The sequence below is a fragment of the Postia placenta genome, assembly GCF_002117355.1.
Source record: "Postia placenta MAD-698-R-SB12 unplaced genomic scaffold POSPLAscaffold_13, whole genome shotgun sequence".
Lineage (NCBI taxonomy): Eukaryota > Fungi > Basidiomycota > Agaricomycetes > Polyporales > Adustoporiaceae > Rhodonia > Rhodonia placenta.
In genome coordinates, this window is record NW_020169844.1 from 1328088 (window position 1) to 1349111 (window position 21024).

General features: G+C 57.1%; 10 protein-coding genes across 10 annotated transcripts; 6 read left to right on the forward strand and 4 right to left on the reverse strand.

Moving 5' to 3' along the window:
• Positions 1–906: 906 nt before the first annotated feature.
• POSPLADRAFT_1151935 (hypothetical protein) lies at positions 907–2596 on the reverse strand (the record flags this gene model as incomplete). Its single annotated transcript, XM_024486599.1, has 3 exons — positions 907–2046; positions 2100–2231; positions 2294–2596. The coding sequence occupies 3 exons, from the start codon at positions 2594–2596 to the stop codon at positions 907–909; spliced, it is 1575 nt and encodes a 524-aa protein (XP_024335934.1).
• A 141-nt stretch (positions 2597–2737) lies between these two features.
• On the reverse strand, positions 2738–3604 carry POSPLADRAFT_1173402 (hypothetical protein). The gene is made up of 3 exons (XM_024488231.1): positions 3257–3604; positions 2915–3141; positions 2738–2858 (listed from the first exon to the last, which is right to left on the reverse strand). Exons 1-3 carry the CDS (start codon positions 3489–3491, stop codon positions 2808–2810), a joined length of 513 nt encoding a protein of 170 aa, XP_024335935.1. The 5' UTR covers positions 3492–3604; the 3' UTR covers positions 2738–2807.
• Positions 3605–3861: 257 nt separating this feature from the next.
• Positions 3862–6288, forward strand: POSPLADRAFT_1041273 (hypothetical protein). The gene is made up of 9 exons (XM_024477877.1): positions 3862–4061; positions 4183–4226; positions 4287–4304; positions 4360–4589; positions 4654–4720; positions 4794–5071; positions 5134–5264; positions 5992–6030; positions 6089–6288. The coding sequence occupies exons 1-9, from the start codon at positions 3916–3918 to the stop codon at positions 6120–6122; spliced, it is 987 nt and encodes a 328-aa protein (XP_024335936.1). The 5' UTR covers positions 3862–3915; the 3' UTR covers positions 6123–6288.
• A 193-nt stretch (positions 6289–6481) lies between these two features.
• Positions 6482–9375, forward strand: POSPLADRAFT_1071323 (hypothetical protein; the record flags this gene model as incomplete). Its single annotated transcript, XM_024482437.1, has 5 exons — positions 6482–6499; positions 6547–6607; positions 6726–6780; positions 6837–7009; positions 7067–9375. The coding sequence occupies 5 exons, from the start codon at positions 6482–6484 to the stop codon at positions 9373–9375; spliced, it is 2616 nt and encodes an 871-aa protein (XP_024335937.1).
• A 311-nt stretch (positions 9376–9686) lies between these two features.
• Positions 9687–10891, reverse strand: POSPLADRAFT_1173410 (hypothetical protein). Its single transcript, XM_024488232.1, has 6 exons — positions 10644–10891; positions 10451–10579; positions 10251–10376; positions 10062–10189; positions 9858–10007; positions 9687–9806 (listed from the first exon to the last, which is right to left on the reverse strand). Exons 1-6 carry the CDS (start codon positions 10800–10802, stop codon positions 9773–9775), a joined length of 726 nt encoding a protein of 241 aa, XP_024335938.1. The 5' UTR covers positions 10803–10891; the 3' UTR covers positions 9687–9772.
• A 1583-nt stretch (positions 10892–12474) lies between these two features.
• POSPLADRAFT_1041278 (hypothetical protein) lies at positions 12475–13669 on the forward strand. Its single transcript, XM_024477878.1, has 8 exons — positions 12475–12558; positions 12612–12721; positions 12775–12811; positions 12864–12883; positions 12936–13060; positions 13124–13263; positions 13317–13444; positions 13499–13669. The coding sequence occupies exons 1-7, from the start codon at positions 12510–12512 to the stop codon at positions 13388–13390; spliced, it is 555 nt and encodes a 184-aa protein (XP_024335939.1). The 5' UTR covers positions 12475–12509; the 3' UTR covers positions 13391–13444; positions 13499–13669.
• A 444-nt stretch (positions 13670–14113) lies between these two features.
• Positions 14114–14568, forward strand: POSPLADRAFT_1125363 (hypothetical protein; the record flags this gene model as incomplete). Its single annotated transcript, XM_024483555.1, has 2 exons — positions 14114–14192; positions 14255–14568. Coding segments are annotated over 2 exons (393 nt in total), but the record flags the coding sequence as incomplete, so codon positions are not given.
• Positions 14569–16122: 1554 nt separating this feature from the next.
• POSPLADRAFT_1151483 (hypothetical protein) lies at positions 16123–16873 on the forward strand (the record flags this gene model as incomplete). The annotated part of the gene is made up of 2 exons (XM_024486539.1): positions 16123–16300; positions 16356–16873. The coding sequence occupies 2 exons, from the start codon at positions 16123–16125 to the stop codon at positions 16871–16873; spliced, it is 696 nt and encodes a 231-aa protein (XP_024335941.1).
• A 321-nt stretch (positions 16874–17194) lies between these two features.
• POSPLADRAFT_1041281 (hypothetical protein) lies at positions 17195–17886 on the forward strand. Its single transcript, XM_024477879.1, has 4 exons — positions 17195–17215; positions 17271–17354; positions 17412–17597; positions 17668–17886. The coding sequence occupies exons 1-4, from the start codon at positions 17213–17215 to the stop codon at positions 17716–17718; spliced, it is 324 nt and encodes a 107-aa protein (XP_024335942.1). The 5' UTR covers positions 17195–17212; the 3' UTR covers positions 17719–17886.
• An 84-nt stretch (positions 17887–17970) lies between these two features.
• POSPLADRAFT_1060235 (hypothetical protein) lies at positions 17971–18530 on the reverse strand (the record flags this gene model as incomplete). Its single annotated transcript, XM_024481241.1, has 3 exons — positions 17971–18302; positions 18358–18420; positions 18479–18530. The coding sequence occupies 3 exons, from the start codon at positions 18528–18530 to the stop codon at positions 17971–17973; spliced, it is 447 nt and encodes a 148-aa protein (XP_024335943.1).
• Between the last annotated feature and the right edge of the window lie 2494 nt (positions 18531–21024).

A 21024-nucleotide genomic window follows, 5' to 3' on the forward strand; every position in this document is an offset into this window, starting at 1 on the left:
ATCTCCGCATCAGCGCAGAATTCTCTTTGTGGTCGAACATCTAATGTCTCATCTTTTTGATTTTATATCGCCCGTTTCGTATTCCAGTTTTCCAGTCAACTGCGCCTGTGTAGTGTGTACTAGTTTTGTCTGTCCGTCGCTGCGTTCTGTATCTTCATACTTAGCTGCTAATGCACGGTATGGATTGGTCTACAATACTCAACGTGAGCTTGATCTGCTAGGTCATCCGTAATCGCCCCGTGTTGGAATCCAGATCATAACAATATGCCAGGGTAACAGCCGCACACTTGAACGGTATTCGACTCCTTGTCCACGGGCCTTGTCGGCAAACAAAGGGTCATACTTATATATTATGGGTATCCGGAGCCTGCGCAGGTTGGGTTGGAGGAAGTGGATTGCGGGGCTATTTCCCGTGGGTCTCAGCGACTGAACTTGAATATAATATATGGGCGTGACTATGATGTCAATTACGGGCACCGAACACCTTTTTATGGGTCGGCCCACGGCCGTGTTCCTGACATGTCTGCCTTCGGAATCTTGCTGCAAGCTGAACATACCGAAGTACTCTGGCGCTACTAAACAACACGTATGATACATCGCTCCCTAAGCCAAAACCAAATTGTCCGTACGAAAGGAAAGATATTCACGCTTCTCCCAGATGACTTGAACCACGACTGAGCTACAGACCCTCTGTGAAGCGACTGCCCGGGGCTCCGGTACCTGCGGGCGCATTTTCAGCAGCCGCGGGTGCAGCCTCGTCGTCACTGCCGACGTGGGGAGGACGGCCCTCGGGAGCCTTTTCCTGCTGCCGCTTGCTCGGCTTACGCCCGAGGTCCGCCCCGCCGTCATTTTGCATCCCATTTGGGCGCGGCTTCTTGTCAATCTGCAAAAATAATTCAGTCGGTGCTATGCTAGCGCGTGAGATCCTCGTACAGGATAGCCGTTGGCACCATGCTCGAATTCCTTTGTCGTCGGATGACTGTAGCCCGGCGGGCCAGCGGCCTCGTCGTCTCCGGGGTTCTCCCGCGCCTGCTCGTACATGTCTTCATCGTCAGCATCTTGTTCCTCCTCGACGCTCGACCCCTCTTCCTCCTCGTCGTCCTGCTCCTCCTCGCTTGCGTAGCCCGCCGCTCGGACCGCCGCAGCAACGGGCCCGCTCCGCTCCATCTGCTCGCTCGCGACGAGGTAGCGCGCGCAGAGCATGCGGATGTCGTTCCACCACTCCATCATGTCGTCGTGCGAGCGGCCTCGAAACGCCCACGCGCGCCCGTTGTTCGTGCTACGGAAGCTGCTCGTCAGCCCCCGGAACGACCCGGTCTTCACGGAGCCTGTGCCGTCCTTGCGCTCCTCGATGTGGAACTTGTGACTCTTCGCGGACGGCGCGCTTGGCGGACCCAGCGTGCATAGCGGCAGGAACAGACTCCAGAGCGGCTTGTCCGCGAGCGCGGGGTCGGACGAGGCGTACTCGTGCAGGAAGCCAGAGGGCGTAAGCACATAGTAACTCTCACGATATGTGCGCGTGTAGCGCTTCTTGCGCTCTAAGAGGCCGATGTGCACCGGGATTACGGAGGGATCCTCCTTTGATGGGTAGTGGATGTTCTCCGGATCACGAAGGGGCGTCTCGGGATCAACGAGGTGGTCCTCGCGGGCAGCAAAGGCAATCCACTCGCGGTCGGGTGGAAGACCGGACATGTCACGCTCGAGTATGTTCCATGTGTCACGAATGCTGTTGTCCATGCGCGTACGCCATTCTGCAAACGTCGCCCAGGCGGACTGTAATGCTTGGATCAAGGACGCCTCAAAAAGCGCGGAGGACGATTGGGTGAGTAGCAACGACTTCTGTAGCGCGTTCTCGGTGTGGACTTGCTTGACAAGCTGTCGAGCGACGGCTTGGTTGGCGACGTAAGGATCGGTCTTTGCTGTGACGCCAAGAGGGGTGTTCTTCAGAATAGATATGTCCGTACCGAGATCGCCAACGAGCTTAGCCGAGAGCTCGCGCTCTTTAGCTACAGCGGTGGCGAGCTTGCCTGTATCGTTTTGGATGTTCTAGGTAGAGGTTAGGAGGCTCAAACGGACAGACATGTCGAATATATGCGCACCTTTATGTGGGCCTTGATCTCCACTCGAAGCTTTTGGAGGTGCTGGACTATGGAACCGTCGACTGTGCGCCCGAGGTTGGCATGCTGGTCAGCTATGGCGCGGGTCTTGTCTCGGATGCCGTAGTAGATGTCCTATATGGTGGTAGCGTCAGCGGCGCGCTCAGATTCTGAATACATGCCGCGCATATATGCACCTGCAGACCACCTTCGCCGAGGAATTGGTTCCCAGACCGAAAGGGGACCTGTATAACCCCGGCCAGCTTGGTCATCTCTCTGGCGACATTGTTCTGGATGTCTGCGATGCCCTCGAAGTAGGCTATGAGCTGCTTGACGATGATCTTCCACGCGGTGAAACGCTCGATGAGGATATCTGAGGGGCGGAGGTCGTGGGGCGCGATGCTTTTGCGGATGAGGGACTGGCTGCGGGAGAGGCTGGAGCTGTGTTTGCTGGCTCGGGAAATGGAGGTCGCGCGGGAGAGGGACACGCCGTCAGTCATGGCGGCGACGACGAGGGGTATTGTGTACGAGGGGCGAGCAAAGGGGGTTTATAATGTGGAGTGGACGCGGCGGACGCGTGCATCAACAGCCGCTCAGCCTCCTGACGTCACTCGCCCTAGCCATCTACGGCAATCAGAAAAAGTGTGCATACAGCATTCTATCAAATAGCGAATGGCTATACGACACAGTCCATACACAACACGCAGTCATCTATTCGACCTTGTATCCCACCAGACTCCGTCGTCCAATAATCTCCCCAATCTGCATATACACCGGCGTCAGCACAGGCGTCCCGCATAAGCACGCACTTCACTTACTTTGAAGATGCCGTATGCCTCGACGGCATACACGCCGACCTTGGCCCACTCCCCGGATCGCACAAGCTCGCGCCAGTACGCAGGATTGCGCGCACGCGACCAGAGAGCAGAGTAGGCATTCGTGATGGCCGATGTGGACGCTGGTGGTTGCAGGCGCTCGGCGACGTATACTTGCTTCAGAAACTCGCGCGCGACAGACCAGTTGTACGTGAGGGGCTGGCGGTACGCTAAATGCATACCAGTCAGCGCACTGTGTCGCCGCCAGGCTGCGTGCACCGTCGCCGCTCCGTCACGTCGACGACGCAAGGCACGGCCAGCACATGAGGAGGATGCAAAACTCACAGCCAAGCATGCTCGCGGCCTTCTCGCCGTACGGGCCCAACACCTTCTTGCCCACCTCTACGGCCTCCCCGAGCCGCTTCTGCGTCGCGACCAGCGCATCCTGCGCCTTCTTCTGCGCCTCTGCCGAGTTGAACCCGCCGCCGGGTGTGCTCGACGCAAATCGCTGCTGCTGCTGCCCCGGCACGCGGCGCACGCGCAGGGACTGACTCAGACGGTGGGAGACGGACGCGCGCATGCTGTTGTTCGCGCAGACGGACCGCAGGGCCTAGTTATTAGGACGGAGTCGAGTGCGGGTGTGCGTGCGTGCGACGACAAGTCGAGGGAAGTGGCCGGACTCGGGGCCGTGCGTGGTCGATGGTGACGAGAAATTGTGCGACGCGCGCTGCTGGCCTGCCGGGACGGGTCGGGAATGGCCGCGCCGATGCGGGGACCCGATATGGGTGGCGCGCGCCTATCTTATCTCCCCGCGCTCCTGTCTCGAGTCATGCTCGCTGCTCGTCCAGCCTGCTCGAGACTGCGTCCGCCCTGAACGCGAACGCCCGTGTGCTGATAAAGATCTAACATATTTATATCGACGGAGGTGCCTGCGACGCCCCAGCCTGCGTCCTTAGTCCCCACCACAGCCCAGTCGATCTTCCCATATCTCAAGTACGAGGAAAATGTCCGCATCTACAGAATCCTACCTCTCGCACGCGCGCTACGGCAAGGACAAAGTGCGCGTCTTCCGCGTCGTGCGCGAGGGAAGTTTCCACCACGTTGTTGAGTACAATGTCTGCGCGCTGTTGGAGGGGGAGATCGACGTGAGGTACGTGATCCGATAGAGCCACATACAGTCTGGCTTGTATGTGTGGCGCTCGACTGCTGGGCATGGACCACATCCCCTGCTGTGTACATGCATCGACGAGTTTTCACTGACTGCTCTGTAGCTACACCAAGGCAGACAACTCGGTCGTTGTTGCCACCGACTCCAGTACGTCCCGCAGCGACATGATTTCTGCGATTGCTCTGACATACTAGCGCTTGCCCAAAGTCAAGAACATCACATACTGTAAGACACTGCGCTCCCTGATTTCCCAGACTCGAGCGCATACACAACCACACAGACCTCGCCAAGACCTCGCCGCACATCCTGTATCCAGAGCGCTTCGCCATCCACCTCGGGACGCACCTCGTCTCAAAGTATGCACATATCCACAAGGCATTCGTCACCATCGAGAAGCTGCGCTGGGCGCGCATTCCGGTGAAGACCGGCGTGGCGGGCCAGGAAGAGACCAAGCTGCACCCGCATTCGTTCTACCGGGACGGCGACGACAAGCGCGTGACGAGCGTCGAGGTGGGTACCGAGCCGCCAACACGGGCAAGATTTGCCCAAGGGTGCTGACCGGCGGTGGGGCCAGATTGACGCGACCGGCGGGAAGGACAAGATCACCGCGAAGGTTACCTCTGGTATATCCGATCTGCTGGGTACGTCCTTGCAGGCCCGGAGGCTGTTCTCGGGGACTATAAGTGGACATGCCGTAACGCCCTATTTGCGCAGTGTTGAAGTCTACGGGCTCGGCGTTTGAGGGCTTTGTGCGCGACGAGTACACAACGCTGGTGGAGGTGAACGACCGCATCTTCAGCACGTCGATCGACTTGTCCTATGTATACAAGCCGTTCGCGGTCCCTGCGCCGTCGGACGAGAAGAAACTGGTCGTGGATCTGACTGGTAAGCACGCAGAGGCAGGTACGCCATGGGATGGGGAGAAGGTGGCGCACAGCGCGCGGAAGATCACTCTGGAGACGTTTGCCCTGGATGAGAGTGCGAGCGTGCAGGTGCGTGGCGGACAGAGGGTGTGAGAGCCGGGCTGACGGCGCGCGTGTGGTGGGTATGATAGGCGACGCTTTACAAAATGGCGCAGCAGATCGTGGCAGAGAATCCGTACGTGGAGAGCGTGACGTACAAGCTGCCGAACAAGCACTATGTGCCCGTGGACATGCGGTACATCGGGATAGACAACCTGACACCGTTGAGTACATTCCTTTGGGTGCTTCTCAATTGTGTTGCTGTGCGAACGGGATGGGATCAACGGGGGCAGCTCTGGCGGCGCTTCTTATTTGCGTTCGGAGAGAAGGCGCCCGCGCGTGATAGCGTGAAGCATTGCGTGCCGGGCATATGTCGGTGTGCGAGAGCGTCCACGAGGAATGCGCAGCTGGGTCGCGCCGCTAAGAGCATGATCCCGACGGGTGCGCGTACGATGTGTAACGGGGAGAAGATGTTCCGAGATGGTGGACTTGGCAACGCGCCGTTTTGCGCGTGGGCTTGGCCCGGGGGTGCTGCGGACGAGAAGCTGCGTGATGTGTGAACGATGATGATGGTTCGTGACTGGAAGCACGGGGAGGCGATTGGGTTTTGGGGGAGCGATGATGGAGCTATGCTGGATTGGGATGAGAACGAACGGGATAAGGCAGTGAGCTGAAGATGACGGCAGAGGCGCGGGGGCAATAGAGGCGGGCCGGGGCCTTTGTGGATGACAGCAGACGTCGGGGGACTGTTCACGCGCTTCTCGATGGTTATCGAGGGACGCTACGTCCAGGGTGCGCATGCCTGGCCCGATTCGGCTGCACGTGGGAGCGCAAGGCGTGATTCGCGCGCACGGTGCGCAGCGAGCCAGCGCGTGCGCGTGATCGCTGGCGGTGGCAATGGCGGGCGATCGATCTGTGGGGCGGGATACTGACGGCGGTGATGCGGACAGGGCTGCAGCGGAGGTGTTCGTGCCCATTGCGGCGCCGAGGTATGGGGCCAGACTCGCTCTCGGCAGCAATGCAATACGCTGACGAGCGTCATTACAGCGGGCTGATCTCAGCTACGATCTCACGCAAGTGATGGGATGATGTCATTGGCTCCACAACGGCTATGCGCTGCGCAGCACACAGAGATGCGATGCGATGCGAGTCGCTCTGCAGGGTCCCGGTGGGAGAGACAGATGATGGCGCTGCTAAGCTTGTACCAAACGCACCCTGTTTAATGTAAAATGATCGGTTGGCATGAACACCTGCGCGCGTATGTGGTGGGCGGGCGCGATTGAGCGCGGGGGCGCAGAGCGGGCGTGACGACGTACGATGACGTCAGGGCGTGGCAAGGCCTGTGACACGAGCGTCTGGGAGCCCCACCCTCAGTCACACACAAGTGCAGCTCTCTTTCTCTCCCTCCCAACATCTAACCCGCTCACCGCCCTCCTCACCATGGCCGGCGATCACAAGGTCCGCTCCTCGCTGTTTCCCCCCGTCCCCCACTCACCTCCGCACAGTGTCCAGTATGCCAGTCCACTTTCACCCGCCCTCAGCATGTTGCCCGCCACATGCGATCCCGTAAGTTCCACTTCTCCGCGCACCGCCCGTCCCCACTTTCTTGGAGTCCTTCTGGTCACCTAGTCCCGCGCACCGCCCCCCTTTCCACCCTCCTCCCACGTACTTACCCGTCCCACAGATACCGGCGATAGACCATACAAATGTCAGCACTGTGGTGATCAGTTTGCAAGAAGGTCCGTCCATGCCTGCACTTGCATCGCGCCGGGTGACCTGATACCTCCTTTGCTAGCGACTTGTTATCGAGGCATGTCAACAAATGCCATGCATCCGAAAAACCACCTACCACTACCGCTCCCAACCGCCGCAAGGGCGCTGTCGCCGCCTCCAGGGCGACCACCTCTAAACAGGCTTGTGACCAGTGCGTTCAATCCAGCCTTCCTTGCGATGGCGCCAACCCATGTGGTATGTCGTCCAACCCTACCCACGCATACTGCATTTTGACTTTATTCCCTCCATCAGCCAAGTGTCTTCAGCGGAAATGCCGATGCACTTACGTCAAATTCCATCGCCAGACCGCACCGCAGGGCCCAGGTCACCCCCTCCCCAATCAGGCCCCTCAGCCAGGCCGCCAAATTCTTCCCGGGGCCTCACAAGAATTCATCCTTCCTCCCCAGAACGCCTTCTCGTTCCCCTCGGTTTACTCCTCGAATCCTAACGACCAATATAACATCCCCTCGACTTCAGCCTCGCTATATGCGCAGGGATACCCTAATGCCAGCGATCCTAGAGACCCTTCCGCACCCGTACTTGGGTTGTCTGCCAGCGCCCGCGACGCATTGTCCAACTCGCCTGATATAATGGCACGGTATCGTGCACAGGCCGAATTGCTATCCCGCGCAGGCGTTCTGCCCAATGGGAACCTCGCTGTAGGTACGGCCCCAGGCACCGATGGCGTTATCCCTCCGCATGCTCTGTATAGCGATGCCCAGGCCCAAGCTCACTTTAACCGTTACTCCGTGCCCATGCCTGCCAACCCTTGGGCCCAGCCGCACGACGTCCATCCTCAGCAGTCCTTTCAGGGTATCGACAGAAAGGACTTCGACGAGCACTACAGGCAGTCCTTTCCTGCCCGCGAAGGAAGCATCACCACCGATCCCGGCGACTCATCACTTCAGGCCCATCCGTCCACGCACGGATCCACGTTTCCGTCCATATCCTCAAACGCAGGAGCTCCTGGAGGGTACCCGCACACAAACATTGCCTTTCACCACCACCCGGAAGATTTAAACGATGATTTTGGGAGCGACGGCGGAAGCCATTCAATCCCGAATAGCGCAAACTCGAGCAATGCCCACTTGCCTCTCCCCGACGTGCATCATCAGCACCACCGGCAGCAGAATTATTCGTTGCCGGGGTTTCCGCACCTCGATACGCTGCAGAACGCCGACAGCTCTGTCAATAATGGACAAAATGGCCACAAGCAGCAATATACAAGCAGTGCGTTCGGGCACGACGGGCAGGGTGAGGGAGGCTTCTCGTCTGCATTCGGACTTATGTCGCTCGATGACCCAAACGTCCTTGCTGGGCTCTCCGCAGATTCCGCGCCCTTCTTCTCCAATCTAGGCGGCTCGGGATCGCACGCGAATGGTTCTGGAACTAATCTGAGCCTCCAGACGCCCACACAAGATCTGATCGCTGCGCTCAAAACGGGCAAAAGCGACATGGATACCAAGGAGATGCGGGACTTTTGGAAGATGTACGTGCGAACGCCGCTGAGCGGGCCGGGCGGAAATGGCTTTGCGCTAGCCACGCCGACCAACTCTGGCCAGATGCTCGGTGCCGGGCGGCCGTCGCCGACGCGGCGACACTCGCGGGTCGCGTCGCTGCCCAGCATGAAGACCCCGCCGTTGCACGCGGAGGCCGCCGCTAATGGATTTGCGCCCCTGGGCCGGTCGAGCATGAACGACCCGCGGCAGCAGGCACATCCGGATCACGACAAGGAGCGGGGGGAAGACGGACAGGTGAACCCAAATGCCTTCTCGTCGATGCGCACGACTTTCCACGGTGCAGAGGACCTAAAGAGCTACGAGCAAGCGGTGCTTGCACGCAAGGCACCCATGACCCTGAACCTGGCACCCAGACGCAGGGGGACGATCCACAACGGCGTCGTCGGCGACTTGCTACAGGCACAAGCCCAGCCTCAGCTGCAACGGGAACAAGCCCACCATAATGCGCATACGAGTAAAAGCGCAAGCCCCCTTACTTCGCACCTGCCGCCACCTCCCGCATCGAACAAAATCACAGACTTACTCAATCGTCCTTCGTCGACTTCCTCCAACAATTCTTCTCTTGCACATGCGTTTGGGCACACCGAGAGCAGACTACAGGGTCACGATTCGCGGCCATCGTCGCAGAGCGGGTGCCAGGGCATGCGACCACCGTCCGTTGCATCGAGCACGGCCGTGGGAAGCGACACGGGCGCCGAGTCTGATTCGTCGTATCGCCCATCCTTCAAGCGCCTTGCGTCGCAGACGCTCGGGCCAGAGAACACGAAGAGGGCGCTGCTGGGTCCCGCCGGCTGGGATGATGACGTTGTGGATGACGATGACGATGACGACGGGGACTATGCCCAGAGGCGATCGATCTCGTCGGGGCTGGAGGTCGACCAGGCCTATGCAGGGGCGACGGCCGGCCGGCCCACTGTGGGAATGTCGGACCGCCTCCGCAGAGCGAGCGCCCCCACGACGGCCATACCGCAGAGTGTGCTGGCCATGCCCGTGTCGGCATTCGCGCAGCCTGCAGACCAGGCGGCAGCCTCGGGGAGCTGAGCCACGCATGCGCGGGTGTTGGTGTCGCGTGCGTTGGCAGGTTTCACGACGCAACTTATAGTGTTAGTATTGCTCCCTATCAGATGAACATGTTAAGTAATTGAGCGCGAGGACGCTATACACGCTGCGCTTCATTTCGTAGTGTACGTTACGTACTTCACGATACCTATACCTCCTCTCGTACTGCTGAGAGAGCTGTCGTTAGTATTTAGTGCTTCCGTGCCACGTTTCTGTTTCGTCTTCTATCTCGCTTTGCTATTGAGCGTACCGTACGATGTATCATTAGTAGCCACGATGTATGAACAGACGCATTAGACAATGAAAACGCTCTTAGGCAATGATTGCGATAATGATACAATAATGACAATGTCATGAGAACGTAAAGACCGCGGAGTGCCTACCATGCGCGATGTCCGCCGTCCACGATGATACTGATGAAGCACTTGAGCATCTTTGGAACCAAGTCTGGAGATTTTACGTACTCGCTCCCGTTGCAGTAGGTGCTTGCGTCGCTCGCAAGCCAGGTGACGACTCCTCTCAATTCGTCCGGGCGGCCGAGCCGTCCAGAGGGGTTCTGGCTTGACCACTTCTCGAGCAAGCCCGGTTGAGAGTCGACGAAGAGACCGGTCAGTCTGCAGGGCAAGCATCGGTCGGCACAGCACGTCAGCACAGCTATGCGCACGCACTTGGTGTAGATGTAGCCCGGGCTGAGGGTGTTGACTCGGATGCCCTTTTGAGCCAGCTCGCACGCCATGCTGCGGCCCATCTGCAACACCGCCGACTTGGACGTGTTGTATGATACCCAGTGCTGATGCTGTTGCGCGGGTCCGAGAGTTAGCGATGGATGCTGTGCACGGGAGCACGGCTGGTTATACCATGTTCGTGATGCTGCCGCTCATGCTGGCGATGAGGATGATGCTGCCTCCGTTCCCGAAACGTTCCATCTCGCGGCCTGCCGCCTGGGCTGTGTAGAGCACGCCGCATACATTCACATCTATCGTCTGGTAAGAGACGTGTGAGCGATCGGATACCATGCCAGGACCTTGGTCATCTATTTTCAGGGGATGACACTGACATTCTCAAAGACATCTGCCGGATACTCCAAGCAATCGATGTCGGGCTTGAGGATACCGGCGGCGGCGACACAGACGTCCATGCGGCCCTCCTTGTCTCCAATAGTTTTGCCGATTTTCCACATTGTAGCCTGCAACCGGTCGATGTTAGCAGGGCTGACGAACGACGGATATCGCGGCAGAAAAGGGATGCACCTGGTCTCGAACGTCCGCGCTGATGTATTCCATTCTGCCATTGATCCCCTTCATGTTCTCGACATACTGTTTCACTTTCGTAAACTCTTCACCGGGGCTCTGCGGAAGGTCGACGCAGTACACGGCGCGACAACCTGCCTCGACTAGAGTCATTGCCATCTCCAGTCCGAGTCCACGGTTGGCCCCAGTGACCAGCGCGACACGGTCCCCCAGCGAGAACTCTTTCTGGAAAAGAGTAGGCTCGGCGGCTGTGAAGGTCAACTGCGATGGTGATAATGGAGTGAATACCGGTACATACGGGATGCCTCTTTCGAATCTAGGGCGGCCGCGACGCCGACGGCTCCATACGACGGGGAAACGCTCGTCTTCGTCTGCGTCCCAATGCTTGAAGTTGACGACAGCGCGACGCATGACGTCGAGAACGTGCATCGGCGAAGGGCTTCCCTGTGAATGGTAGGCCTCACTGTTCGGAAGAGAGACGATCTGAAACTAGAAGATAGCAGGGGGGAACGCATGTTAGCAAAAGTACTATAATAGCAACGACCTCGAGAAGCTCAATGATTCTTCGGAGACAACAGACCTAGAACGTGGTGTAGCCGCCTTTTATGTAGACCACCTGGACGGAGAGCATAGTTATTGCGACGGGTATGATGTCCTGTCAGGGGGTCAGATGCGCAGGTTCAGGTGATCGCTATAGGAGATCACACGGTCTCACTGGTACTTCCGTCGGGCACAAACGTGACCTCCTGAGAATGAACAGGGGCTCTCGCGCATCAGTCTTCTGCAGCGCGTTGTCTCTTGCTCGAAGCGCAATCGCAGCCGGCTTGGCTGAGACGTGTTCAACATCATGTCATTAGCGATGTCAAGAACTGGACGGTGATAATAATACGTGATGATGTCAAGAACCCCGCAGGGCCTTAAGCAGCCTTCTGGGCCTCGTATAATCCGGATCTGAGATCTGTTGACCATGTAAACCAAGCTGAGGCGGGCAAGGTTGAGGCGAGTTCTATGCAACAGAACCTCTCTGAATATAAGAGGTGATCCCGATTTCTCAAAATATGGCCGATTTGTACGACAATTTCCAGAGATCAGGGCTCATGATTCCTCATGCAACTATCTGTGATGGTGCGTAAGTAGTAGCGACAAAATAAACGACCTTCACCTGTATTCTCGGTCAACAAGCGATTCTTCCAGCTTCGCAAATCGCTACATGGTCTCGCCTAATTCGAGATGGGTTTTGCAACCTCCTCAACCAAGTGCTCAGGAAAAAGATTATTCTTAATATTGTATGAAGACGATGAGGATGTTTTATTACGCAGTGGGGATTTGGCCAATGTGATCATCGCGAATACTGCCATATGCCAGCATGCTGGTGGTCTTCCATGCAGCGCGGGGCTCGGACTCGTAAATGATAGTTATGTTAAAGATCAGTCAATAGCTGTGAACAACTACCCCCTCTCTGGCGCCTGATACTGCCAAAGACTCCCGATCGGGGAGTTTTTCCCAGGACTGTATTACACAGAGATCTGCCGAATGATGGAGTCCTGAAGACAGCTCAGCCGTGAGCAGAACATATAAGGCAAAAAAGCGCTTCAATCCGTATGTTCGTATTTAATAAGGCCGCGCGAACAGGTCGTTGCTTTCACATTTACCTTTCGAGCTATGTGATGAGAAGGAGAGCGATATGGGTGATGTGACACAATGTGACAGGGACCAGATAGAGTCACAGTCACTCAGTCGGCTATTGACACGTCACGATCGGTCTGCGGCAAGGGGCGCTGCAAAACCACCTCGACGCGTCTGCTTTGCCCATCCTCCTCCTCCGCATCTTCCTCCGCATCGTTCAGCCCCGTCAGTCTAGCCAACATGAATGCCGCAGCATCCAACCTCGTCGTCTCTCTGGTCGCAATGCAAGGTTAGCTGTCCGCCTTAGTCCTCCTTCGGCTGGTAGCTCACCCGTAAACGTAGTCGCGCGAAAGATCGACTTCAATGACCCACAGGTCCTCACGTGGGTCCGCATTGCGTATGTCACCGTGCAGGTGGTCATTCTCGGGGCGTACTACTTCGTGTCCATGAAGGCATGTAGTGTCTACTATATCTGTCTCTCGCGTCGAGCTGACACCCTCGGCAGATCAAGCAGAAGAATGACCAGACCGTTCTCAAGTACGGTAAGTGCACTGTCCTCGGGGCAGTACGTTCCGTGCTGACATCTTCCTACAGTTGAGCCTGCAAGTCCAATGGTCAGTCAAAGCAATCCATCTACGCGAGCTGTCTATCTGACGTACGTCACAGTCGAAAGACGAGGGGCAGCTCGTAACAACGACTGTACGGGACTATGACCTCGGGGAGACGTCCAAGCTCATCCGCTCGCAATTGATGGGCCTTGCGATGATGGGGTTCATGCACGGCTACCTCAAGTGCGCTCGCCTCTCTCCGTATTGCACTTTTTGACTCTGACACGACACCGCCCTGCACCCTAGGTATACTCAGCCCTTGTTTGTTCAGGCGCTCATGGGCTTTAAGGGCTTGTACGACGCGAAGCCCGTTGCCATCCATATTCTGGGTAAGCCTGCAGAGGGCGACCTCAAGCGGCCGTTCAAGGCCGGTGGGCTCATGGGTGGTAAGTTGTGTCCTCCACTATACGCATCGCATCACTTTTGACACAATTTTTAGCCGCTGCGGGACCCCAGACGGATAAGGCTGCGATTGACCAGGCGGAAAAACATGCTGCAAAGAAGGAGGAGTAGACTAGCATTATTTGTCCTTGTCTTGTCTATCTCATGGATTCGGGCCAGCTGTACGTATTATTTAGGCTGGGAGATTGTTTGTAAACTGCATTCTGATGAAAAGTAGATTACACAGAGACCCCTCATGGCATCCTTGGGGAGGTGGTACTCTTGATGATAGTATGGTGGTAAAATCAGATGCTATCGTCGTTTGTATGCGACCAATTGACGGTAAGACACTCTGGGATAAGGCTGGACTGATACTACTATGGACTGCAAAGGGCCATGCCTTCATACAACAAAAATACTTAAATGATGATCGAGTGTCTTTCGTTTCAGTTGCTGTTGGTCGTCGGCCATGGCAAAATTGACCATCTTTCCTGCCAAAAATTGAATGATATTATGGGTCTGCAGCCACCCACTGGATTACAACTGCTGACGGTTGACTGATGGCGTAAGGTAGTGGCTGACTGCCAGCCAAAGGCCCCGGATTAGTCATCCGAGTCCGCCCTCACCTGCCCAATCGGGCTACGGTGCCTGTGTAGCCACTGGCCAAACAATGCCACACAACTATCAGTCAGATCGCACCGCCCGAGCGGCAGACGACCCCAACATCGACAACGACGACGACGCCCCCGCCGCCAACACCGGCTTTCTCATCGACGACGACAACAAAGGCGACGACCCCGCACCGCTCTCTGACATCCTAGCGGGCATTTCTATCCCCCCACTCGTTTGCTCGCCATGCGGGAATCCAACTTTGCATTCCCAGCGCAGAATCGGGCCTGCGTATGCATCTCTTCCCAGCTTTACGACCGCAGAGGTACAATACCACTCTTCGTATAGGCCGTCCTTGAGCTGATGTGTATGCTCTGACTGACTTAGCCCTTGACACGAATTCCCCTTTGCCATTGTTCAACTCGCTGACCCACCTCACGTATCTGACGTCCACCTCCCCCCGCATTCGCGAGATTATGACCATGGATGGCGGGCTCGAACGCCTTGTTCGCATCCTTCATGACTTTTGTATCTGTCCTCCTCCGCCTGAAAACCCAACACTGTTCTATGGACTCTCGCCACCGTCGTCGCATCCGCTCAAGCTAACGCCGACGCTAAATCCGAAGCAGTTCGACAAGCAGGCCCAGTACCGCTTCAGCCTCGCATTTCAGTGCGTCGTCAACATCGGCGTGCGCGGGAGTGAACCAATCCGCAGCCGGGTGGTGCAGGCGGGCACGTTGGACGTGGTAGGATGCATCTTGGAAGCATGGCTGGCGGGCAGAGGGTTTGCGGTAGGTCCGAGCGTTGGGGCGAATGGGATGCCTCGCGAAACGCGGGAGCAGCGTCTGGCCAGAAGGCAGGCCCAGTCGGAAGCGCGCCAACGAGAGCAAGCGGATGCACTGGCGCGGGCGCTGCAGCGTCAGCTGAGGCCAGATCGAAGCGTAGGAGAGGCAGATGCTCAGATCGAGGAGGTGCAGGAAGTGAGCACTTTGTTCCTCCACGATAGTTCACCGAGGGTCTGACCGTTCTTAAAGGACGATCACATGGACACGGAACCCACGACTGCAGAGAGCACTGACAATTCCTCGAATGCAACGCCTGGAGGGACAGACACACCGACCGGGGCAGTAGTTGTACCTGGTCGAGATCGCAGCGGCACTGTCATTGCTCGCGCGACGTGGGAATCGGCTGGTCCGAACACGAATCACCGGCGCGGCCATCGCTCACGCCATCGCGCACCATCGACATCTGCGGATGCGTCCGCGTCTACTTCTGCTGACAATTCCAGACCGGAGACCGAGACCGAGGACGACGGGGACGTAGATATGGACCGCGAGAGTAGCCGCGAGGATGCACTCTCCGTATCTGGTACCCCTCCCCCCGAGCGTCGCGGGTCAATCGCAAGCACAGGCACTATTCGTCCGAATCTGCACTCAAGGCGTGCGGTGGGCATTGTCTCTGATGCCGCTGCCAACGCGCCCGGTGGCTCCCTGGACATCAATAGCGATGCGCACATCATCATCAATAACCAGGAGGCTGGTGTGGAGGGTGTGACCATGGAGGATGGTCTGGTATCTCTCGAGACTAATGATGACTTTGCGATGGGGGCACCACCGGGGGCCCCCGGTGCCATCGACGGCCCGCCTGCGCGTGTACCTCCTGATGTCCATGGGCCTGGCGAACGCACACCAAGAGCAGGCATGACGAACCTTCCACATCCCATACCGATCTCCGTTCCCCCTCCTCCCACTACTGGTATTCGCGTGGCAAGCACGGGCGAGGCTGGCGGCACACGAACTGCGCGCACAGTCACTCGTGGCCCCAACACGCTTGCTGGCGGGAGTGGTACTACGGCGCATGTCCATCACCGCGACTCGGAGTTGTCTGGACCATATCGCGACGAAGATGTACTTCTCAGTCTGCAGCTGCTCGCGTATCTCAGCAAGTATCCCCATCTACGGCAAGCGTTCTATAAGCCGCGCGCGACGTTTCACCCGGCGACGGCCCAGCTGGCAGCAGATGGCCGAGTCAGCCAGCCAAGCGGGACGAAGGACGCCGCGGCGGATATGGCGGGGCGTGTACGGGTACATCCACTTCCTAGCGCCACGCCCCCAAAGGAGAGTAATTCATTCTTGAAAGTATTCACTTCTGCTGCCGGGCGTGGCAAAGAAAAGGAGAAAGAGAAGGTATCTGATGTCGGCACCGGTGATGTGAACACGGCTGCAGCTCCAGGCTCGTCCTCGAACCCACCACGAATGACGAACGTGTTCACGCTTGTTGAGCGGTTCACTTTCCGTCACAGTTCGGCTGATCTTGACTCATCCACCCCTCCGCCTTCGCTTCCGCCGGAGATCCAGTATTGGGCGGGCGTTATCATGCGGAATGCTTGTCGGAAAGATGACAGTCGTGGTGGTATTAGACAGTGTGCAAACAGTGAGTAGTGCATACGTGATCTTCTGTGTTGGTACTCAAAGCGACATTCCTGCAGTGATGTGTGGTCGATGGGAATCGTTCCCACGCGAATTCGCAAAATGTCGGCGGTGTCGAAAAGCCAAGTATTGCGGGAAGGAGTGCCAGAGTACGGCTTGGAGCGAGGGCCATCGGTTTTGGTGCAGCGCGAAAGATAACGATGAAGACGGTGAACACCACCATGGGCATCCTGGCGAAGGATCCTCGCGCTCCGGAGACGCCACAACAACGTTGGCAACAAGGCAAGCGCAACATGTCGCCTCGCTGCATGCTCGTGCTGAGCGCCGCGCCGAGCGAGAGCGGAGTCGGCAGCTGGCGGCGGAACGACTCGTGGAGCAGAATGGGACCGCTAGGGTCCCACCCAACGCAATGCGGTCTGTCGTGTCTAACTTGAGCATCAATCCAGATGCAACACTGGCTGCTCTGAACGCGCCCAGACTGCCGCCGCTTGGAGAACGGGACGATGCTCCCGTTGATGAGGGTATCGCGCGCACGGTCATTGAGGATGGCACCGGCGACGATATGATTCTAGGATGAAGACGGACCAGCCATACCCCCTCGATCTGCGCCCTCTCTACCACCCTTCTTGTCATCCCAGGCGCGACTGCTGCTAGTTATCCAGTATACATACCTCATCATTGTACACATCGCATTAGTTTCCCTTCTCTACCGCAATGTAGCTACGCACACCATCATATTACTACGCAATACCATTTCCTCGCTGACCGCCGATTTACCTCCGACCGGCTGACTTGTGAGTTCGAGAGCCTTCCGGGAGATGCGTTATTTGGTCTGGACAAACAACATGGCAGAAAATGTAATCGGGCGAATGTAGCGCTTGTCTCGTCCGCCAGCGTTCTCATTCTAATCCTCTCAATGGTCCGTGTTCGCTCTCCCTGGCATTCTGTTCCAAAGCTAACACTCGTTCCTCCAGGCTGCTCAGGCGACATTCAAGTCCATCAAGGCCGTCGTGCCCCTTTTCGACCGCGTGCTCGTCCAGCGATTCAAAGCGGAGACGGTATGTAATGCCTTGACTTGCCCTATCCCAATCTCCTCACGTTTTCCTGCTGCATAGAAAACCGCGACGGGCATCTTCTTGCCAACGTCAGCGACGACTCAGCCGCTCCCGGAGGCGACCGTCATCGCCGTCGGTCCAGGTGCGCCGAACAAGGAGGGCCTGATGGTGCCTACGAGCGTGAAGGCGGGCGACCGCGTCCTGCTGCCAGGGTGGGGTGGTAACCAGATCAAGGTTGGCGAAGAGGTGCGTCTGTCCTAGTATGATGATTGCGCGTTCAGGGTACTGACCGTGTGATACGTGTCTCATATAACAGGAGTACTATTTGTTCCGGGATTCCGAAATCCTCGCGAAGATCCAGGAGTGAACGATGGGTGCTGTTGAGTTCGTTCGGCGGGCTCAAGGGTGCTGGGTGTGGTCGCGCCTACCCTCTAAAAGTTGTCGCTAGCATATACATCATATCATGGCTAATAGGTCCAGCATGTTCTCTACGCATTGTTTATTCGCTCACGCAATCTCAAACGCATCCCCACTCCAAGCTCGTGCGAACTCATGCTGCAATGTGAGGAGAATTGGTACATGCAATGGTCCGAATGTTCGTATTTCGATGTCCCTAACCTCAAGCACCCACGTCACCGTCATTGCTTGCAGCAGGCCCGCTCTCATAGTGCTTTCCCCTCGCATCCCTGTACCTCGACGCAAGCATTTCTTCCGCCTCTTTTCGGCTGTCCACGTTTCGCCCGTATGGATTCAATCCTTGCGCACCCTGTCTATCAAAGTCGCGTTCCGCCTCATGCCGGAAATCTTGACGTGCAGCCGTGTCTTCCCCTTGCTTTGCGTCCTGCAGTTCCTGGCCGATTGGGCCGCCGTTTACGGACTGATCGACGAGGCTGCCTCTTTGCGCGGCGTTCGACCAAGTGTCCTGCGAGCTGTAGCCTCCGGAAGAGGTTGCTATGTCCGCGCACTCTTAAGCTCCTCACGCCGTCAACGCGACACGGCCACTCACTATCGTCAGGTGGTGGATAATTGCCAGTTGTGTACGTCGAGTCGCGTCCTGGGTTCTGTATCGCTGAATCATCCGAGTATCTATGTTAGTTTTCGCGCATTGCAAGCTATGCAGAACGCACAATCGTCGACAAGGGAACCGTGGTAGCCGGAGCTAGTGTGTTTGTCGCTCATGTTGATCGAATTGCAAGTAGGTCGTCTGAAGGATACGTGCGCGCTGGAGAAGCAAGGCAAGTTGTTCGCTCCTGACATCGTATCGCTCATAAGTAAGGGGGTACGTCTCATGACGTCATGTCAGCGGTCGTCCCGTCAGTGGGGCATTTCCATTGTGGCTCAGCTCCCCGGCAGTAGCCGCACCTTCTGCGTCCCGGTCTCCACTGCAGACGCACCACCCCGCGCCGCCATCGCCGGTGCAATGCGCTATTAGCCTAACCACTGCGATGGAGTCGTGGGCCCAAAGACCTCTCGAACTCCTGAATTTGAGCGATCTGGCTTGTCAGTTAATCTTGCGCAGGCCGTAGTAGTTGTCGAGGTTGGGTTGTCGTTTCAGAGCGTTGTATTGTTCGTGCAGCGATATAACTTGTCAATTCTTTTCAGGCTAGGCTTCAAGACCTTGTGGTGTAAGAATCTCCGAATGAGCGATTCAAATGTGGGCCTATGGACCTCAGTCGACAGTCCTGTGGTCTGCAGTCAGCATCAAGAGTCAAACCTGCACGATCTCTTTAATTTGAGATGACGGCGAGACACGAGAAGCTCGACATTATTGAGATATACAACAGATGCTGTCAGCAAGCCTGCGGCTGCAGAGGCGGGATGACAGTCGTTCTCTTGCGCGCCGGACTGTATGCAGATGACCCCAAGGCTTAGGAAGTAAGAGATGCATTGACGCGAGAACAGGACAGTGGACAGCGAGACGAGAGAACATGCAACAAAGCAGGGACATAACAAAGTTTAACAGCGCTGTAGACCGCGCCCGAGACTTGGGTATTGCCGGGATGCATGCTTTCGAAACGATCATTCAGGAGACAACGTTATATGCAACGAACAGAGAAGGTGGTAAGTCAGCGTACCATGAACAAGCGAAGTCCCCGCACAACCAGCTCAAGCATCCTCCATTTCGACATCGGCGTCATGCTGAGCCTCGTGAATGCGAGAGAGCGCGCGGACCTAGTGGAGAGCGTCCGTCAGGAAGTACAGAGGACACTGTATGCACATACCATCGACATCCACGCGGCTATCAGAAGACAGTTGCGCACTTCGCGATTGTCGAGCTGCGAAAAGACAACCCGGATGCTCAGTCAGTCCAGGGTTGTAAAGCGACATGTCATGTAGCGACCCAAAGTGATACTCACCTCGGGAGGACCACGGCGCACATAGGGTCGATAGCGATGGGTGCCACGAGTGAGGCGGTCTCGACCACGATCATTCTCAGAAGTCATCATATGACAGTAATACGAGAGATGTATCGAGGAGATTTGTACTTGGGATGGGAAACATGAATGCCGAGATACCTCTGACTTATATATCCTGTTCTCAACGGCGAGGATAAGCTTTGCACGACTTTAGGCATGTATGAGAGGCCGACAAAGGCGACTGCCTCATGGCGGCTCCTGGGATTTGGGGTTCGCGAATTATTCCTGTGCGATGAATGCCTGTAGTAACCGTACGCATCTTTACCTACGGATGAGATGTCTGCATCGTGTTTGAATGGTTAGCGAGTCATTCGGGCGCTCTTGAATACTTCTCGAATGCATGGCCTTATTGTTCGGTCGAGCCAGCAGCCACTTACCGACATCAGATAGAATGCAAAGCCAGATGTGCGCTCACTCTGAGGTGTGTAAATAGCCGCGCAACGTAAACTATAGGTTGATTTTGTTTGCCGAATGACTCGTTGCAGGTTCCTACTGGTGGGCCATTCCTCGGTGTATGGACAGGTGATTGGAGGACCTCGCATAGAGCGAGACATGGCGGTTGAGATGAGAGGGACCCCTAACTATATGATGCCGGGATCCCTCCCCTGCAGTCACGGAACCGTAAGCGCCCGCGGACACCGTAAGCGCCGGTGAACGCACCCAGGGCGCAGTAGGCGCCCGCTCGGCAGCATCTCGGCATGGCCAGTTCGTGGTCTTTGGGACACCGTGGACGCCCAGCGCAACCCTCAGACGGAGCCCAGGGCACAGTAGGCGCCCGCGGAATGAGGGGTGGCGAGGGTACAATAGACGCCCAGGGAACAGTAGGTGCCCAGAGCCACCTGCAGAGTGCGCCCAGGACATCATGGACTCCCAGCGAGACCTTCCGATTCAGTCGAGGAGATCATGGGTGCACTTGGAACGAGCCCGGAATGCCCGGGGCATGTATCATACACGCCTACATACACTCAAGGCACCATAGTCGCCTTAGTTGTAGGTCCAGGACACCATGAGCGCCCATAGTGTGGGTCCAGGAAACCCTAAGCGCCAAGGCGCCGTCGGTCCAATAGGCTAGCCACGTGCGCGGTGGTTAGCGTACGCAACGAGGCGGAGATAGCGTCACGGACACGTCATGACAGTGCGGAGTCCTCACGCTCAAAGCGGGGGGCCAATAGGAAACATTCAGAGTCGCTTTTGAGCTCACCGGAGTCAGAGCTCGGCCATGGCGGCAGTGGTTGCACAGCCACTGGTCCCGAAAC

Coding starts and splice junctions, on each gene's coding strand:
- POSPLADRAFT_1173410 (XM_024488232.1), bottom strand. CDS start 10,802: ATGGCAATGACTCTAGTCGAGGCAGGTTGTCGCGCCGTGTACTGCGTC. Junction 10,190..10,250: donor GCGGCAGCATCACGAACATG/GTATAACCAGCC, acceptor CCCGCGCAACAG/CATCAGCACTGGGTATCATA. Junction 9,807..9,857: donor ACCTACTGCAACGGGAGCGA/GTACGTAAAATC, acceptor GTGCTTCATCAG/TATCATCGTGGACGGCGGAC.
- POSPLADRAFT_1041278 (XM_024477878.1), top strand. CDS start 12,510: ATGAATGCCGCAGCATCCAACCTCGTCGTCTCTCTGGTCGCAATGCAA. Junction 12,559..12,611: donor CTCTCTGGTCGCAATGCAAG/GTTAGCTGTCCG, acceptor CCGTAAACGTAG/TCGCGCGAAAGATCGACTTC. Junction 12,722..12,774: donor ACTACTTCGTGTCCATGAAG/GCATGTAGTGTC, acceptor CACCCTCGGCAG/ATCAAGCAGAAGAATGACCA.
- POSPLADRAFT_1041273 (XM_024477877.1), top strand. CDS start 3,916: ATGTCCGCATCTACAGAATCCTACCTCTCGCACGCGCGCTACGGCAAG. Junction 4,590..4,653: donor AGCGCGTGACGAGCGTCGAG/GTGGGTACCGAG, acceptor CGGTGGGGCCAG/ATTGACGCGACCGGCGGGAA. Junction 4,721..4,793: donor TGGTATATCCGATCTGCTGG/GTACGTCCTTGC, acceptor CTATTTGCGCAG/TGTTGAAGTCTACGGGCTCG.
- POSPLADRAFT_1041281 (XM_024477879.1), top strand. Junction 17,355..17,411: donor AGCGATTCAAAGCGGAGACG/GTATGTAATGCC, acceptor CCTGCTGCATAG/AAAACCGCGACGGGCATCTT. Junction 17,598..17,667: donor AGATCAAGGTTGGCGAAGAG/GTGCGTCTGTCC, acceptor CTCATATAACAG/GAGTACTATTTGTTCCGGGA.
- POSPLADRAFT_1173402 (XM_024488231.1), bottom strand. CDS start 3,491: ATGCGCGCGTCCGTCTCCCACCGTCTGAGTCAGTCCCTGCGCGTGCGC. Junction 3,142..3,256: donor GGCCGCGAGCATGCTTGGCT/GTGAGTTTTGCA, acceptor GTATGCATTTAG/CGTACCGCCAGCCCCTCACG. Junction 2,859..2,914: donor AGGCATACGGCATCTTCAAA/GTAAGTGAAGTG, acceptor GTGTATATGCAG/ATTGGGGAGATTATTGGACG.